At 40.7% G+C, this 19,557-nt stretch overlaps 1 protein-coding gene across 1 annotated transcript in view; it reads right to left on the bottom strand.

The window, feature by feature from the left end:
• Positions 1-18,542, bottom strand: part of ctnna1 (catenin (cadherin-associated protein), alpha 1) — a 114,902-nt gene extending 96,360 nt beyond the window's left edge. Inside the window, exons 1-6 of the mRNA XM_071531498.1 lie at positions 18,288-18,542; positions 16,596-16,713; positions 14,402-14,597; positions 7,314-7,480; positions 5,096-5,215; positions 1,389-1,658 (exon numbers count right to left, since the gene is read on the bottom strand). Of these exons, the coding sequence (XP_071387599.1) occupies positions 1,389-1,658; positions 5,096-5,215; positions 7,314-7,480; positions 14,402-14,597; positions 16,596-16,700 (858 nt within the window). The 5' untranslated portion in view covers positions 16,701-16,713; positions 18,288-18,542. The remainder of the gene's footprint in view (positions 1-1,388; positions 1,659-5,095; positions 5,216-7,313; positions 7,481-14,401; positions 14,598-16,595; positions 16,714-18,287) is intronic.
• Positions 18,543-19,557: the final 1,015 nt, after the last annotated feature.

Genomic DNA, 19,557 nt, shown 5'->3' with positions numbered 1-19,557 from the left:
CCGGTCGAAATGTTACACCCCTAAGCGCAGGTTGAGTAAGCTACCCTTCACCGCACATTCACAATAAGTACAAAGAAAAAAATATTTCTGTCTTGACCGCAAATTTCTCTTAGGCATAAAATCTGGCATTTTTGGCCTCCATCACCTCCATAGAGAACGCTATGATTGAGAACATTGAGTAAAAGTAATTTTTAACTCGATTGGGGTCTTAAATATCAGTCTTCGGTTGAAGCTGAATGAAGTTAAAGCTCTTCCTGTTCTGTGACAGCTACATGAACTATCAGATTTGTAATCCAAGCCTTTGACCAAATTTAACAGGTCAGGTACAGAACTCTGTTTTGGTCCAAAAAAAGAATTGCTCTGAAGCAATCCTGGATTACAGGGACACATTAGAGGTAGCTCGATGAAACACTGGATAACATTTGAACAGATTTTCCGATTTAGAGGTTTTACAAGAGGGAAAGAGGAGGGGAGATAGGAGGGACTAGACAGCGAGATGTTGAATGTTTTTAGTTGGTTAGGGTCCCTCCCTGTGATAAATGCCAAGGTCGAGTACACTTTTGTTCACTGCAATCTGCACAGACACAGGGACACTGCCTGCATGTTCACATCTCTTCCTCATCTAAAGATACTGTAGTAACATCTCAGTGTGCCATGCTTTTCTACTGAATGGGACTCTAAAATATACTTCTGCAGTTTTCTTTAGAACCTAGCAGCAGCAGAGATAAGCTCAGATACAATCGTGACAGTGGAATCACTGCCAAGTGCTTTATGAAATGTCAATATTTAATGAGAAGCTGAGAAGGGGGTTAATCTAAATCCTTCTCATCTCAGGTTATTCACAGGATGCACATGGAAAACACAATGTGCTGCCCTTTCTGAGACTGAGGATACACAATGTGTTGTCCAGTGATTCAAAGTATGTTGTATTCAAATTCTGAGCTGGAGCTGCATAAGTCTCCTTCATTTTAGACATACAGATAGAAGCAAATCAAGGAATGGACTAGTGGTGACTCAAGAATTCAGTGTACCCCAAAGCCATGTCCCAATTTGTCCACATAGCTTGTCCTACTTTCCAACTCAACCCTAAGCCCCTTCTAGGGTATTGGTCATTTTATGATTCAGCTGGATTAGTTCTTTAACATCAAAGATTTGAAAACCTCTTGGAACAAGCCCACATCCATCTCAACCAATTAAATGATTATTCTTAAATCATTCTGTTGGAACATAAGCTTACTGTGCTAGGGAAACTGAAACTGATCCCAAGTTCAGAAAGGAGGTTGATTTTTGATTGTGAGTTCCTCTGCACTAAACTGGCAGATATGCACAAAGAACAGATGGATAAGGAGCAAATGGGTTGTAATTTGTATTCCACCCTTTTGACTTACATCAAAATTGTTGAGGGCGTAGGCGAGCTCTCCTCCCCCTGCCGGCTGATTGAGGGCAGAGTCTTCGGTGGCAGTGGCCTGGGCGGCGTTGGAGATGCCGGAGACTGCATGCTGCAGCTGCTTGTAGATGAGGTCACGGTTAGCCTTGTAGGCTGCCACGTCAGGGTGCTGCAGGCAAGCACGGGATGCCGTGTACAGCATGGGGATGTTCCTCTGTAGGACCCCGCGGGCAGCAGCCATTTGGTCCTTATGGTGGACATCCTTCAGCTCCTACCATTGACCAGGGGTGTATGGGAGGGGGGTCGAGGGGGTTAATGGAGGGATGGGGTCAAAAGCAAGTAGACAAGGGACAAAAAAAGAAAAGGGTTAAATTGTGAAGACACAATACTTTGAGTGGGGGTGGGGGAAAGTATAGGCCTACTTTAGATTCAAAATGGGCCTGTCATGCCCTTATGGAGACACTAAGTGTGACAGAGCTTGTTCTGGATGACCCAGATTTGTTTTTGTCCCCTGCGGTAACACAACACAGTCATAATCGGGCCATTACATTATGCCTTTGCAATTTAATGCATTGCTATTCAGGCCTCTGCATTATATTGCAATTACTTCTTCATAGGAGGGAGGAGATGCGATAGTGATCGCTGGCATAGATATATGGCTTAAAAAAGCAGTTTGCACACAAAAAATGAAAGCTTCTCCTCCAAACTGTACACACCCAGGGCTTTCTTCACTACTGCCTGAGACATGCTCTGCAAAAACTCACTCTTTAAGCCCCATTACTTCATGCATTCATTTTGGTGTACGACATTTCTGCTCTCCATAAAAAATTTACTATAATTGCAATTACAAGTAAATTCCATCACAAAATCACCAGTGTTCTTTTGGTCATGTTTTGCATTTTAGGAGATGCAAGTTTTACCGCTGGGAAAAAAGTTGAAGCAGAATTGATATTAATATTTATTGTTAAAAAATAAATGATTAAATAAAACCGTTGTGTGAATGTGATGAATATGTATGAAACAAGCTACGAAACATCTTCCAACAGATTTCTGTTAAGTGGCCCATTTGTAAAGTTTCCTGATATTCTGTGACTCAGTCAATGATATTCTAACAATTCAGTAAGTTACATACGAACTAAATAAATACATAAATACAAAGATTTCAACAAAATAACCTACATCTCCTTAACTCTAGTGGCAGCAGTGCCTTTACAGCTGTATAATGAAGGGTAATGGGTGAGAAGTTGGCTTCCCACAATTTTCACCTACTTTCCCCCTATTGTGTTAAAATGAAGTGCTGTTACAGAGACCAGGGGCAGGATAATCACACATTTCTTGGACATTTGTGTTGTTTGCCCAAAGGATTATTGGGGGTCTTAAGAGGTCATACAGATGATTTGCAGTCTCCAACAAAATACATTTTCCAGGACTCCATAAATGAAAATGCTGCATACCAAATACTTTGGGACAGCTTTTGCATGGGACAGATTGACTGCCATTTTTATGTCGCTTGAAAATGCAGTCAATGGGAGTGATTATGTTGCCTTTGGCCTGTCAGCCTACAACTAGGGCTGGGCGATATTGACAAAATCAAATATCACAATATTTTAGACCGAATACCTTGATATGGATAATGTGGCGATATTTTGGGGATGAGTATTCATGCTTTCATAAGATATTTATACACAAGAAAATTTTGAAAATGAGTAATGATCATCAGTAATGTGTAATCAGTAATGTGGATATGACAAGCAGGTAAAGCCAATCTTTGTTCATTTTACTCAGCATGAACAGGCTAATAAGTTCAGAATATTGTATCACTTTACTTTAATGTAGACTTTAAGACCAGGAAGAAGTAACATTTAAGTTATTTCACAATATTATGATAACCAAAATCCCAGACGATATCTAGTCTCATATAACGATATCGTTATTATACAATAGAACGCCTGGCCATACTTACAACTTGGTAAAACAGCTTCATTTATATAATTGCACAAGCGCAAGATTTTCCAGGGGTGGGACACAATGTTATTTTCACACTGTCTATATTGAATGCATGTCTTTGGCAAGGCATCTTGTATTTAGTCTTTTATTTAGGGCCCTTGGAGGCCTAAAGCCAAGGTCAGACTACAAGACTGTTCAAGTCTTGCCCGACTAGCGCAATTCAGACTAAACGCTTGCCATCTGGTCTGGAAGCTGTTCACACTTTGTGACAGGACAAAGATGGGCGTCACACATGAAGACGAGGGATCACACACACTACCCGATTATGTCATTCAAAAACATTTTCCCATTTGTCCAGAAAATTTCACTGTAAATATAATTACAATGACAATAATATTATAAAAAATAATTACAATTGTTTCTTGCTCCATGATACAGAAGCTACAGATTTAATTTACATTACAATGTATTTTGAAGTGACATTATTCAAATTAAGAATTTTGTTTGATACTTCTTTCACTTGATTTGTAATTGCATACTTATGTGGACTGATTCAGGCACGTTGCCATTTAATACCATTTAATGAGATTTATTCCTCCAACGGAAATTGCATAGCAACTAATCAATAGTTGAGCAAGGGGAGTCGGGAATCTTGCTGATATAAACTATCTACATGAGTGGACGTTGTTGTTAAACGTGACTTTTCTTCTGGTTCATTTTTCATTTTTCTTCCCCCTGTATCTAAAATCCCATTGGCTGTCACCAATAACAGATTTCAGTCTTGGACCGTACACCTGTAAACAAGCCTGATAAAACCAAACATGTTTGGAAAAAAAATTGTGTCGGGCCAAAGGCCAGAGTCAGCAGTCTTCAGCCCGTTCACACTAGTGGACAGTCTACACCGACGATCAGGCCCAAGTGCCCCCCCAACCCTGACTAGTCCAGATTCAAATAGATCTTAGAATCTGGGTTAAACTCACCGACTGTGACCTAGTCTTAAATTGATAATAGTCTTTGGAATCTGCAAATAGCATACGTGGGATATTTGTTGTAGTAGTTTGTTGGGGTAGGTGTTGTTCTTCGCTATGCCAGGTAAAAATCCTACATCCACACTTTACATGATGCATACAAATGTAGGCTAGCTCATAATGATGATTACTAAATTGAACAAAAAACCTCCTTGCTAAGTTAGTTTCATGGCAATCTTGACAAATGATGGTAAAGAGGTAATTGATATTAAGCTCAAAACAAAAGTGCCATTTGCCATGCTTTTTATCTTCAATAATTAGCTTTGTGAGTTATGTGTTTCTGCTGGATCTGTACAAGGAAGTGATGCTCATCCCATTATTCAGTTATTTCACCTGGAAAATTCATCATGAAATCCACTTCACTGTTGACTACCGCTTACATGATAGCAGAAAAACCAGGCGCCACTTCTCATCTCAAGGAAATGGGTTTTGTCACCCATGCAGCATCCAGCCTGCATACTCTTTTCTTGCCCTCCTACCCCCTGCATCGCAATTGGTAATAAGGAGATTGTTCATGCTTATAGCATCTAATCTTCAAGCAAAGCATGAGCCGTTCTCTTGTCTGCTCCGTTCTGATCTTCCACTTACAACTTACTATGTGGGTTGGAAAGTTTAGTTTTTGGTTATGAGTGACAAGACGGCTAACACCCATTCAGGTACCTGATAACCCCCCACAATCAAATCCACCACACTCCTCTTATCCAGTCTATCTTTATGGCTAACTGTACATTACCTGCTGTCTCTTGGCAGCCATGATGTTGAGCTTGTCCACCTCTGGTTTCAAGGCCTTATATTGGATCCCCAGGTCCTGCTCTGTTCCTGCATTGCGCACTTTCACCAGATTTTCCTCCACCTAAGCCGGATAGATGGAAAGAGATAGAGAGACAGTACGTCATAGAGAAAGCATGGTTGTTTACTGCAGATCAGCAATAAATAAATAACATGTTTAACAACAGTCAATATTTCAACAAATGTTATATATTAAAAAGGTATAAAGACACACAACCATCTCTGCTAAAAAACTACCTACCTAATTTACACACCTGATAGCCCCATCTAATTGAAGGCATGTCGTCATGAAATACTTTTATACCAAGATTGTGGCAAATTTCTAATGTTATATCATACTGTTCTGGAAAATCAGACAAACACAAAGAATGTACAATGATAAGTTCCTCTACTTTATGTGTCACATAAAGCTGCGATCTGATTGGAAGCACTCAGAAAGGTCAATTCTAAACTGGGTCAAAGTTCAAATAGGAGTGCAGTGACATGGTGGAATTTTTAGTGTTGTGCATTGCCAACAGTAGCACTGCCTCTAAGGTGGGGGTCACAGCTCTCTCCATAGGAAAACAATGGCTCAGACAGCGCAAAACCATTTTTCTGGAAATCACGTGCACCGGCCCTAAGGTAGATCAAGCTGGCCTATATTTTGTTGGTTTATTTTTTAAAGGAACTGATAATTGCTGTAAACATACACAGTCGGAAGCACCTAGGCTATATGTAAAGCAAGTGGAAACAAGCACGCAATTCATGAGCTGCGACCAGATTGTTGCAGGTTACCTTGTCGGCGCCTGTAAGTGGTAGCCTAAAGTAGGCCTATAGTTAGATTGTTCAGTCACCACTAAGGGTATTCATGAATAGGCCTACTCAATGATCTGTTATTTAGGCCTAATTTTGACTGTGTGTAACATCAATCCGTGTTATTAAGTTAAAAGATATTCATTTTAGTGTGGAACATAACTTTTTTCTTAGTATATTTAAAAGATTGCATTTTCCATAAATCCAATCTTTTAAATTGACCATGTCAAATAGTATTATGTGAACATTCTGTGCTTGCTGGGTTCAGGAGTCAAACTCTACTTGAATCATTTGCCAACCCAGGATTAGAACCTAGGATCCCTGCATGAAAGTCTGCTGCCCTACCAAGTGAGTTTAAGCACCAGTGTGGCTGCCTGAGAAAGTTATAGTATTGTATTTCTGTATCCTGCGCCTCTATAAGCATTGCGAGTTGCCATATTACAAGTCACAGTGGAGAATTCAATATTCATGATTACAATGATTGTTATGCTTTGGAGTTCAGAGCAACATGCTGCTAAACTACAGAAGGCCTAGCCAAATTCCAGGCTCTGAGCTCATTTCAAGCAACTCAAGTTCATCTGGACGTTAGCCAGTTCATGTCCCTATGGCATCCATCTTCTTGTTCTGCTTTCTGACAGGGAACGGCAGTAAATGAAGATAATGAAGTAGACGGCTATAAACAGAGCTCTGATAAGATATGGCCACAAAGTGAAAACGACTTTGAGTTAGACCTACATGGGACTGTTGTAAAATGACTGGAGAACAGGGTGTGGTCCCTACAAATAACACCAGGCGTAGTAATGCATACTTGTGGACATTTTGAAACCTCAAATATGGGGGAGAAGCCAAATCATTTTCAGTTGCCTGTCTTTAGCTTCTTGTTTCTTCAGTTCAGTAGAGGGCTGGTTTGTTACAAATGCATAGTTATACATAAAAAACTCTGGCCATTTTAAGAGCAGAGGATCATCTTACTTCCTTATATTGTTCACATAATGGCCTCACTGTCTGTGCATGTCTCAGCTTGTGTGATTGCATCAATAATAGATTATTCACAAGCAACACTTATGCTGAAGTTCTAATGAACACTAAAGGTCATTCCCTGTTGACTCCAGGACCATGTAATTCAAAACAAGGAATACATTTTACATTTTTTTACAATAAAGCTTGGTGGAAGATTGAGGCAAGCCAGCACCACCATATCTATTTAATAAATAGTGACAATTACGTATGGCAATAATGTGCTCTTGAGATAACAGAAATAACTTGGAGCATGACTTTATTGTTGAGGGTAATGATCGCATTTTCTGAAGTGATAAATAATTAAAGCCCGTTTAGAATGTATAATGCACAGGGGAGGATGAATGTCTCACCAGTTTGAGCTGCAGTAGCAGTTTGTAGACATCAGACATGTCCGCCAGCACCAGAAGATGAGTAACAGCTGAGAGGAGGGCCCTGGCAGCACGGACCATGTTGCCTCTCTTCACTGAAGAGCAGGGGTCTTCTGCAAACTCTCCGGAAGCCAACTTCATTGAATCACCTAAGAAAAAGCAAAGATGGAACACTTGCTGTAACTTCACTGCTAGTTTTGTCAAAGTATTAAAATTTGTACTTTAAAGCACAACTCCAGCCATTTTTGACCTGGAACCCTATTTTCCCATCTTTCTCATCATGTTGTTCACTTCTGACCATCACTATAGAGGTACTTGCGTTTCGTTTGCCTGGGCACGTGGCTCTCCAATACAGGGCCAATAGATACTCCGGAAATCGACTTGTTGTGTGACCTTATGTCAGTGAATGATGCGGATGTAGGCTAATGCACATGATGCAAGCCATTCTAGCTGTGATACTTACCTCATGTTACATGAAGCTACTATATGCAACTTTCTTGTCTTGAGACAGAAAGTATATTGTTAGCCCCGCCCTCCTCCCTCTCAGTTGATCTAGTACCAAGCTCACCGGTGGCCGCACCCACAGCAAATGGGATATGGCCCAAAATATCCTGAACATCATTGAAAAGCCAATGTCAAGCAAATGGCAAATTGACATGTACATACAGTGTCACGCACAGACCCAGACTGATAGGTAGGTATGGTACGATATATCCTACATGTTCATTTATTATATGCATATTGTAGCTTTATATAACATAAACTGACAACTAGCACTAGCGCTTTATAGGTGCTCAGCTGGAGAGGCAAGCATGATTATAGTGAGTGAAACTACGTTGACTTTTAAAAGAAAAAAATATTCTTTTGGTGTTTTCGCCTTTATTAGACAGTTCAAAGTCAAGAGAGATAGGAAAGCCAGGCTGAATAGGTTTGTAGACCTCAGCTACATGGCAATGAATAAAAACGACACTCAAACACAGCAAAATCTAGGATAGTACTAGGATACTACTATAAATAGACAACCAGTAATCTCAGTTACACTGTGCTTAGTTTAATTGTCAATTCAGAATACGAGTGGTCTGGCCTTTTATCAGAAAGGGGCAGGTCAGCTGCATGTAGGATTTCTTTTGAGGACAGGCCATGGCTGAGTCTTGGAACCGATTGCGTGACAGTCACAAGTGAGCCATGTAGGGATCTAGGAACAGAGCACTTGCACACATCTGAAGTGTGGCATGATTGTCCAATACAATGTTTGGCATAACTGATCTATGTAAATAATTTATTCTAAATATTATAACGTTTTGTCCTAGATTAATACAGAAAACAACTTAAATACTGACAGACTATCTCTGGAAAACTAATTGTATTTCACGCCACAGAGCAACTATGTAGGAGTGAAATGTATGTAACTGTTGGGACAATTGGGATTTGTCTAATGCAGCAGTATAGCGTTTTTATCAGAGCTCCAGCATCAAATGTGGAACAATAGCTTAGATTTAGAATTTTACAGTATGGGACACTGTGTTACTAGTGTTAGGTTACATGCTATATACTGTCAAAATGAGTAGCTTCGCTCACCTTTCTAACAATCCTTCTCTCTACACAGAACAAATGGCTAAATTCCTATCTCTAGTATCACAGTTGCCAAATTTATATTCACAGTCAACGTGTTTTGCCTCATAACCACTTCTCCCTTGTGTTGTCTGTACACCAATTAAGTGTCCTACTGTCCTTCCACCCATCCATCCGTCTACAAATTCCATAAATAATTTCCTGTGACACCCCACTCCCAGGCCAGAAGCAACACGCAAAGTTAGCCATGCTGTAGCTAATCTGCCAGGCCTAGGACTCTGCCTGAACTACACTAAGAAAAAAAAATGTGATGTCCTCTTAATCTTCATACTCCTCCACCCGAGTGCAGGCTACTCTGTACTACAGGAACTGATAGCAAATGCCTGAGAGCAGCCACAGTCGGTTGCAGGCTACAAGTTAATTGCATTAGAAAATCTTCATTTGAGAGGACAGGAAAAGTGAGGGAGAGGGGCAGCAGTCTGACGCATTTACCCTGCCTGGCTGGGGTCAGCATGTGTCACACACACAGGAACACGGACGCACACAGACACACATAGACACAGACACCTCCAACGTCCAGTGACCATTTCCGCTAGCACAAAAACATGCACACACAGCCGTCCAAAAAGAGGTCAAACCCATGACAAAGACTCACTGTCTGGTCCAGCACCAAGCTTTGTCCTACATCAAATGGGCCTACACAGTTGACTGGGCACACAAATTGGGTTTGTAGGCTCGCATTATGAACTAGACAGTAAATCCCCAAATAGTTTGCTTCAAGGGGAACACTGCCGAATTTCAACTCTGAAATATGTCAATCCTATGCCTTATGACAGCTTGGTCTGCATTAGAGAACATTCATACCCATCTTCAAGGCCAACAACAAGACATGCGTTTGTCCTGCCCACTTATCTGTGATGTCACACTGATGCATAGCTCTATAGAGAATGAAGTGGAAAAGAGAAAAAAAGATGACAAACAGTACCCAGGATAAATTCCTTGCGACAGGGATACATTTTTCTGTTTGAAACTGATAACACACATCAACATAGGGCATACTTATTCAGCTTTCCCCAAAATAGCGGAGGTGGGCTGGAAAAAAAAAAATTGAAAACTAGCTTTGCGGTAGTTAGATGCTTGCCAGCTGTGAGCGTCTTGGAAAATAATCCAAAAAATGTGATGTTTTCCCTGACAGTCACGGATACAGACAACACCTCTAATCTTTTAGCAACACCACTTATAGAGACAACAAGGGATTTGGAGTAAAAACAGCACAAGTCGTGTTTTCAGTGTTGGCTAACAGTATGACTACTGAGTAACAAGATGACTTGGGCACAGAGGCCCCAACTCAACAATCTAATTTATTGTATTGCAATTGAAATGTAATGATTATTGTAAATAAGTTTAACTCAAGGTGTGTGGATGTGTGATAATAAAGTGTGCTTCAGTAGTAGTGTGGGTCAATCTGCATTAGGCCTATACGCATTTCAATAACTTCATATAAGTTGAGTATATAACAAGTTTGAGTAGTTTGTCATCGTTTTGAATAGCACAGTGTTACATAGGACATTTTATTTTGAATTCTGTCCTTTTTTCTCTAACTCTTTAAAGATGTAATGTATTCATGTATCAAATGTTTGATAAATCAATCTGGGCAGGAAAATTAACAGGTCGCCAAGTATGTTGCTCAACTACAATAATGCAGCACATCTGTGCTCCTTCAAGTCACGGTGTGTCTGTGCAAACACAAACTCAGGGCAGGAATTATACCACGGCCAAACGGCCAGTGGCGTGGATGCCCCGGAGTGTGGCCGTAATGCCCCTTCTAAAATTAACTATCCACACGGCCAGTTTGGCATGCCCTGTTTTGAACTGGCCGTTGTGCCCTTAAAGAAAGTTGCGTATTTCCTCATTTAAAACTACATGCGACGCAGCAAATAAACAAACTCACGTTTCCCAGTGTCTCCGTCATCACACTGGACATCAACAGTAGCGCAAGATTTCTCCCACTACCGCAAATATGTGTAACGTTAACGCAAAAATTAATAACTACTTATTAATTAAACTGAGAGGGAGAGAGAGAAGCCATCGCTAACTGCTAAGCTATCGCTAACTGCTAAACTAAGTAACTAGCAGATCTGAAAAGCGTGTAAACAACTGTGGGATTAGCGAGAAAGTCGCTAAAAGAAGGAGAGAGCTATGGGTGCTTGAGCAGAACTAGTGTAAGTTTAAATGTACAGCGGGTAATTAGCCGCTGTAATGAAGAATACAGCAAAATTAACAGCAAAAACGCTATCAGCAGCAGTAGCCTGCACATGAGGCGTTTAGGGAACATCGGTAAATTGTAGCATCTACCGATAGTCTGCATGTGAAGCGTTTAGGGGACATCTGTAATTTGTAGCTACAGAAAAAAACCTGGGTTACACTTACGTTATCGTGTGTTACTGGACATGTAACTAACTTGGCAGTCAGAGCCATCTTACATATGTGCTGTATCACACTGCAGCACTTAATTTTTCTATTACGATATTTATTTTGTTGAGGAAAAAGGACTGGAAAAAACGATTTTAATAACCATTGGTTTTGGCCTTGGTGCCCTACATTTTGGCCTCGATACCCCAATAAATTTGTATTTATCAAAGGGCCTTGCCCTAAAAATGACTTGATTCCAGGCCTGAAACTGAATGAAGACGGTTTTAATGTAGCCTCGATAATCAGATGGAAATATAACAGTCAGCTAATACTGTACTGCCATTAGCTTATACTAGATTGAGAGACTTAAGTGTCTGAAAAAAATGTGTTACTGGGCTCGCTAAATGAAATGTAAACAACAAGTCGTCAATAAGTCCTCCTCACAACGATGCCGAAGAAAACCAGAGTGAAACGCTGATTAATGTTGCTCGCTATGCATGTGCACACTGCCCCCAACCTTCTCTATCGGCGGCGCCATATGTGCCCACAAGCATTTACAGTTCAATACACATGCGAAGTTCAACAGTGACTTCCTGAAAATCATACAGTCACCTTACCCAACAACGGGAGATGTAGATGCCTGCCAGCACTGCTGCCAAGCATGTAAAAAAAATTACATCTTCGGTCTCTGGCTTGCGCTTCCAAGAAGATCAAGGGAATAAGGACATCAATATGTCAGAGGAAATTATTTATTTAACACTTGGGCTTCAAGAATGCTTAGCCTATATCTAGCAAAATGTAATTTCTGGAGAGATGTTTTGACAACTTGTGACATGCTCTTCCTACACTACAGCCAAATGATGCCATCAGCAGCTAGCTGTCTATATACATAAAAATATACAAGAAATATATATATATATATAAATAATCTCAAACATAATAATACACGGCACAGCCACAGTCTTTTATCTGTAGAACAGAGATCTCACAGAGATTCTGACCATTTTGCCCCCGACTAGGAGCAAAAGCAGTTTGCGCAAATGATCGACCACACAGACCTCAGACGCAGTCCCCACCTTCAGGCTGTTATTCCCCCCTGTGAGCCAGATCAATAAGGCCATTTTCAGGGGGCAGATAGTGATCAGTGCTCCTTTAATAAACTTCCATCCCTCTAACGCTCACCTACGGCTCACCAAGTGCATGATGAAATGATTAAAATGTATATCACACAATAAGCCTCACAAACAGCAGGACAACAAAGGCACAGTCGGGGGGGGGGGGGGGGGGGCAGAGAGAGAGAGAGAGAGCACAAGGGCAAGCAGGCAGAAATGGTGGAGAAAAGAAAGACAGGCATTACCAGGGTGAGAATGATGCTAAAGACAAAAGAAAGATGAATAATCAAAATATTCTGATAACCAGAAATAAGATGTTAACAGGGGCAACACACCTAATAAAGTCCAAATCCTTTTGTAGAAAAAAAATCCCATGCCACCAGCCTTCAGCATGCATAGCATACACAGTCATCCCCAAATGATTATGTCAGGATTTTTTTCTTCCATTTAAACAGCTGGTAAGCCACAGCTGGGTGGAAAATGCCTTCTGAATCCAGGGGAGGGTTTAGCCCTACTCAATGGACGCATTATCAGTCTAGGCACGCTCCGCTGAGCAGCATGGCATAGCTGACAGCCAGGCCTAGGCACCAGCTAACAACAGTCACTGAATTCCTGCCCACTGACAGCTTACCAAAACTACTGTAACATTCCTGGGCATTGAGCACAGTGCAGGCCATCTACTGACATGTCATCCACCTCCCAACTACTCAGACCAAGAGCGCACGCACAGGACATCTAACTTGCTGGGTGTCTGGGAGAGTAGACAGTGACAAAGACATTGCTTCAAGAAGTGATAACAGCCACCCTAAAGTCATGGCTCCCTGATCTCACTGGTCTGCAAATGTGTCAAAAGACAACCTGATATCAGGAGAAGTGAGGAATAAATGAGACTTGCAAGTGGGGGTGTTAGATGAGGAGAGTCTTGCGATGAGGCTATCGCAAGACAAATGGTAATTTCATTGGTTGGTGATTTGACGGCGGATTCCTGACTCGGGAGTTGTGGGAGGCATCAAATTGAATTTGAAATGGAATGTGTGTGGGTTGGGTCCCACCAGGCAGGTGGATATAGCCATTTAAATACATTTGAGATCATCAATGACATCTGCACACTTTTTCCTCCCCCGTTCCTTCATGCAGGAGTTATGCTCCCCATTGTCATTTCCTTGGTAACAGCCACAAAAAAAACCATTTAGATAAAGTGGAAACTTAAAAACAGTATGCACAAGCTGTTCAATAACATCCGTGTCAATTCTTTTGTCTCGCAATAAGCTAGTACTCCACTATGGATTAGCAACCCAACAGATAACAATTTACACAGAATGCTAGGCAAATCCCCAACACCACCCCGAACACAAACACACCCATATAGACAAGCTGATAGAACTGCAATCTTTGCATGTTTATCTGCAGACTACTAACTGTTGGCACTCACTTACATGCAGAGGATTCAGAATGGCTCATTCAGTATCCATAAATAAAATAGGCTTTTAAAGAAGACATAGAGAAAAAAACAGCTGAGAAACAAGGTGCTCAGGAACTTTACAGGGTTAAACTTCTCGATTAACCAGCCTCCTCTCCCTTTTCGTCATGGGAAGAACACAACAGAAAAGAAATTCACTGCAGAGGGGTAATAGCATCCAACAACTAGACTAAAACAATGAGGTTGGTGATGCACAACACCAAATGCCTATGGGCAACCTCACATTGAGCTACAAGAGCAGACACACACTCCGGAGGGACAGTTAGATTGGCTCCTGGTAGCAGGCAAGGAATTGATGGTGTATAGCTTCAAATGAATACAAGAGCAAGAAGAATAGCAAAAGGAAAATCTATCAGGCTCATAGCATATTCTTATTTAAAGGTCTTCCGCTGGGGTAGATGGTATGTACATAGTCTATGATTTATTTAATAACCCTCCTATCTAAGCAAGCAGTCTGTATAGGCCTGAAACCACACACTGCTGCTTCCATATACCTTGCTTGCGGACATCCTCCACAGCAGCAGTCAGCTCATCCTTAAGGAACTGACTTTCCTTTGCAATCTTTTCTCCTTTCTCCAGGAAGTTCTGCGTAGCAGTCTCCACTGAGGCAGCCAAAACATGAGCCTTCTTGGACCGTCCCTTCTTCTTGTTAGAGGGGCCTTTGTTGCTCGAGTTTACCAGAGTGGTGACCTGTGGCAGGGAAAATAAAATGTTTAAAAACAGTAACTCATGTCAGACACATGGGCTTTAGGATTTTAAATGTCGTTTGGAGACTATGGCTGGACTATGGAAAAATATTGGTACCACTGAATTATCTGCTTTCACAACCAACTGGAAATGTTAGTGGTACAAAGTGGGAAAGTCTCACTTAAGAGAAAGAAAGTGCTGTAAACATGTAATGAATACAGGCAATTTAAACTGCCCCATGTTATTCATGAGTGACCGCATTTACATTGTTGTAACTTATTTCAATTTAAAATTAAGAAGTAGTAGCCTTTGGGCATAACAGGTAAGCCTATACAAACTACCAAAAAGGTGGCCTGGTAGCAGATGTTGCTATTTTGGTGAACTACCACATTAATTTGTGACTACGCCTGGGGGCACATGGAAAGTCATGGATAGCAACAACTGAGAGCTAAAATGGAGATCACCACATTTGAAGAACATGTTTTATTAACCTCTAGAATGTGTCACTTTATCTATAATTTGCTATATAAATATATATATATATATATATAAAAACAGAAAATTACACGAAATATAGCAAAATATCAAATCTATCAGTATTTCAAATTCAACTGTCTTCAGCCTTCTCTTGCTGAAGCAAGCACACAAATTTTCTTCAGAAAATTTAACCTTTTCTAGTTGGAACATTGTGCTCCTTGTTTTGCTGAGACTGAGTTACAGCAACAGGTTGAGTTCTACTCCCAGTCTATCTCCCGACCTGCTCCCGACGAGTAGCTTTGAGTAGCTTTAAGTCTCTTTCAGTAAAGTAATAATAAATATTGCACTATGTGAGTTGATTTAACTGACACGAGACACAAATGGGGAGGATTTACTAAATTGTTTTGAATGTAGCGTAATGTAACGTTATTAACCAATCAAGGGCGATGTGTGTGTGTGTGTGTGTGTGCGCGTCGGGTAGGCCTACGTTGTGCGTCAGGTGAAGGTAAGATGCCTTTGCAGTTTATTTTCATGACTTTTTGCTGGGCTGTGCTTTTTACATATTTACTGTGTTGTTTTTCTTGGTTGTAGGTTGTATATTTAGCAATTGGCAATGTGTGATGATGGTTAACGGGACATGCACGTTGCGCATTTGGCATTGCGTAATGGTGAAAGCATACATATATATATATATATTTGGCAACAAAATACATGTCAGGAACAAAGTAAAGTGCAAATTTTCATAGTAGATGATCCTATTTTTCTATTTTGCATGGTAACGTTGTGTGTGTGTTTGACAGAGATAGCGTTACACATGTGAGTCTATTGACGGGACTTATTTTATTTGGAATATAGTGTATAAGCAAAAGTACCCTACTTTTCAATAAAAAATATTATAAATCTACATGCCTTGATGATGTCATTCATTATATAGCCTGCCTTTCAATTGTTTTTAAGCTCAATAAACACAGATAATATTAGACCGGAATTTCTCCCATTTGTCCGGGACATTGAAATCTTCCAGGACACGTGGACCGGCACCAATTTTTTCTAACGGAAACCCTGATTCACATTTAAGAATGCTATTTTCATACAACAACTGAGTATATCTGACAGCACAACATGAGTTCTAAATCTAAGGAAAAATCTCTTATTTTTGTGAAATGGGGTACTAATTCCAAAACTGCCCCATTAGGCAACAAAAATTGGCTGTCTTTCTTGGATGGATGCATCTTTCTTTCCCAGTTTTGTTTTCCTCATTATTACCACAGATTTAACTTAGTCAGCTTCTCTACCCTCTTGAAGATTTCTAATGAAGACAAATGCCATCCCTGACTTCTGTCACAACAATACAAAAAACAAATTCACTCAAATGTAGTCCTGTAATAATTCTTATTCAGTCATGTCAAGGCAGCAAATCTAAGGCATTGTCCTGCATATACATCAAAGACACTGTGTCCCTGTTGGCTAGCATTTGACAAGTCTTGCTATTCCAAACAAATGGGTACACTGTATGTAAATTACCTGGGTGACCAAGGGCTCCAGCAGCCTCTCCACTGCCAGAGTACGGATCTCCAGGCTCTTTGGGTCCCACTTGAAGTTGATGTTGGCAGTGTTGATGCTTGTCATGTTCTCACAGATTCTGGGCATGATAAAATAGGACACAGTGTGAATGAGACACAGATAAAACAGATGCCTAGGGCTCAGTCAAGCCCATGCTTCAGATGCAACAAGCGCACACAAGTTGGACTGCACTAAGCATAAATATCTTGGTCTTACAAAACACAGAATCTTTGCTGTCACAACAAATGATTGTGTCTGTATATTACAGAGAGTAGCCTTTAACAAAGACCAAACATTGTACTTTTAAAAGATGCATTGAGAAACAGAACTATTGGTTCATGTTGCCAACTTGAGTTACCCTTAAGATTTGTCAGCCTAGTTGCTTTGTGATTGCCATATAGACAAAATATTTAGGTCCTTATTAGAGACAAAGCTGCCTCCATCACTTTTTGAATGACTGCCATAAGCAGAGCACAGTAACACTATGGTCCACTTTCGATTTTCCTTTTCAGGCAGTGACTGCAGCTCCATTGATTAGCTATCACACATTGAGGGGCAGGGATAATCAGCAAGCCCTGAGGGTTGAGCAGCTTCGGATGAGAAGTTGGTCAGCTGAATTGTGTGAACAATGTTGTACCTAGATAGTAGCCTATATTGTCAAGTCAGATGTGTTGAAATATTACAGAAAGGATATCTGAATGGTTGCCACCTAGTGTAAGGCCAAAACGCATGTATTGTGATTAATTTCTGCATTCTGGTGGCAAGTCTAATCTGTGGCCCCCTTTAAAGCTGTTAGTAAAGCTTAAAAAAAAGTCGCCAGCTAGTGTGGATGAGTAAGGATTGTGTGGCACAGTTGTAGCTCATTTATTCATTGACCAGAAGCACAAGGCGCTTCCACAGTTCTCCCTGCTGCTTTAATCTACAATTACTCATCAGGCACTGCAAGGTTTCTCTTCCCCACAACGTTACGCCTGTAAACCATGCGCCTAACCTGCGTCAGCAGGGCTGGGCTTGTACATGGGAAATGGGACGATCCTAATCGTACACGAAAAGTTCAGAATTTAACATTATTTATATGTCAAAGGTTAAGATGTATTAAATCATAACGCTTATACTATGGCAGAGTAACTGCCTAATCAATTGTCAACGCATCAGCAACAAGCCATGAAACGTCCTATATGTAGACGGAATGTCTGCGTTCCAGACCTGGAGGGGCGGCAGGCTGGGCCGAACACCTGACCAGCTAACGTACAATGCTAACGCCCAGTAGCTAAAATTACAATTACTGTAAATTAGTTTCCCCATCTAACTAATGCAAACTAAAATAAGTAAAGCGGCCAATAATGTATGCTGAAATCAGCTTTGAAACGAGTGGGTCTTTGTCGTTCAGACAAACTTAACTACTATTCAGCAAGTTTTTTTACTATTAGGTACCGTTAACATTGATGAGCTAATTTAGCTTACGTTTTCCATAGCAAACACGATAGGTAGCTAACGCTAACGCTAGCTAACACAAATAGCTACGTTCGCGTGCCTTTTACAGTAAAATTGTTATACATTAATTGTATTTGTCAGTCCAATTAACTTTTTCGATGTAATAAAGTTAAACGTATTTGGTTTACATGAACTTAGAAAGAGACGTTATAAACTTACCGAAAGTAATCCACTCGAAAAACTGAGTTTAAAAGTTCAAAATGGTGGAATGGGAATTACAGGAGAATTCCTTGCCTCAAAGTTTTCTTCCCTTTCACTCCCTTCACTAACTGAGGTCTAACTGCTGACCTTACTAGTTTCTGCCTTTCGAATAAATAACTTGAAAAGTCAAAATATTCCGAATACAAACAGTTTATCAGGCTATTCGACAGCTACACGGAAAGTTTCGGTCAAGATTGTTTCGGTGTCGCAGGCTGTAGCCCAACAATGGATATGGCGGGGGGGGGCCGGGGCGGTGAGCGATTTCCTAGGCTTAGCAGGCAGGCCAATCGTACACAACAAGCCACAAACTAGTAGGTGATCTGGGCGTGGCACTCAAAGGGCAGTACAACGTGTGCCCTTATAAGGATTAATTATTACTTCCATGAAACTAGCTGTCCAATATAGGCACACGCCAAGTTTTGAGATTCCAGTTTTATCCTCCAAACGGTTTTTGTCAATCTGAAGAAACATTCATACTTAGGCCAGGCATCCAAATCCTGAAGCCAGGGCCCTGTGTGGGACCTAGCGTGCCCCTGATGTTAAACTGGTGTCCCTTGAAACATCTGCAGTCAAACTGCAATGAGTGAATATTTTATTGTTATTTTAACATGAATACTCCCAAAAGCCTTTCCTGTATTTTGGATGTCAAAGATGTTTGTCTCCTCTGTGCAGACCAAAGTGAAGAGCTCATTTTATCCTGAAAGCAGCAAAGTCTCACTGGCTGTTGAGTTACTACAAAGGGATCTGTCAAAAATCTCAGCGTTGTCTTTGATCCAGAACTCACCTTCGGTAACACGACAATATACAAAACAGCATTTTATTTATTTATTTTTTGTTTATTTAACAGGGACAGTGCACATTGAAAACATTAAATGTAGGCTATATGTGCCAGAGTTAGCCACAGGGGTTAGTTTTCCCCTAGTGAAAGAAAACACCAGGGGACAGAGTCTTTTCTATTTGGAACATGTTGTCACTTTTGAAATTTTCCAGGATTAGAGATTTCCTATTCTTTACTGACATAGAAAAACTGATTTGTGCTTTTGTTTCTTGTCTTCGTTCTTGCAACCCGCTTCTCTCCAGCTGTACCAACTCCAAACTCAGAAATATCCAACATCAAAACTCGACAGCCAGAATACAAACCAGAAAACATGATCACATTATCCCAGTCTTAGTCTCTCTTCACTGGTTCCCTTTAAAGGCACACTTTAAAATCCTACTTCAAACTTGC

This window comes from Centroberyx affinis, unplaced genomic scaffold (genome assembly GCF_046629955.1).
Source record: "Centroberyx affinis isolate AG114_WGS23_722 - 3 ecotype Tasmania unplaced genomic scaffold, CSIRO-AGI_Caff_v1 ptg002087l_1, whole genome shotgun sequence".
Taxonomy (NCBI): Eukaryota; Metazoa; Chordata; class Actinopteri; order Beryciformes; family Berycidae; genus Centroberyx; species Centroberyx affinis.
Note: the sequence above shows the minus strand (reverse complement) of the source record. Positions and strands in the feature narration are given on the sequence as shown.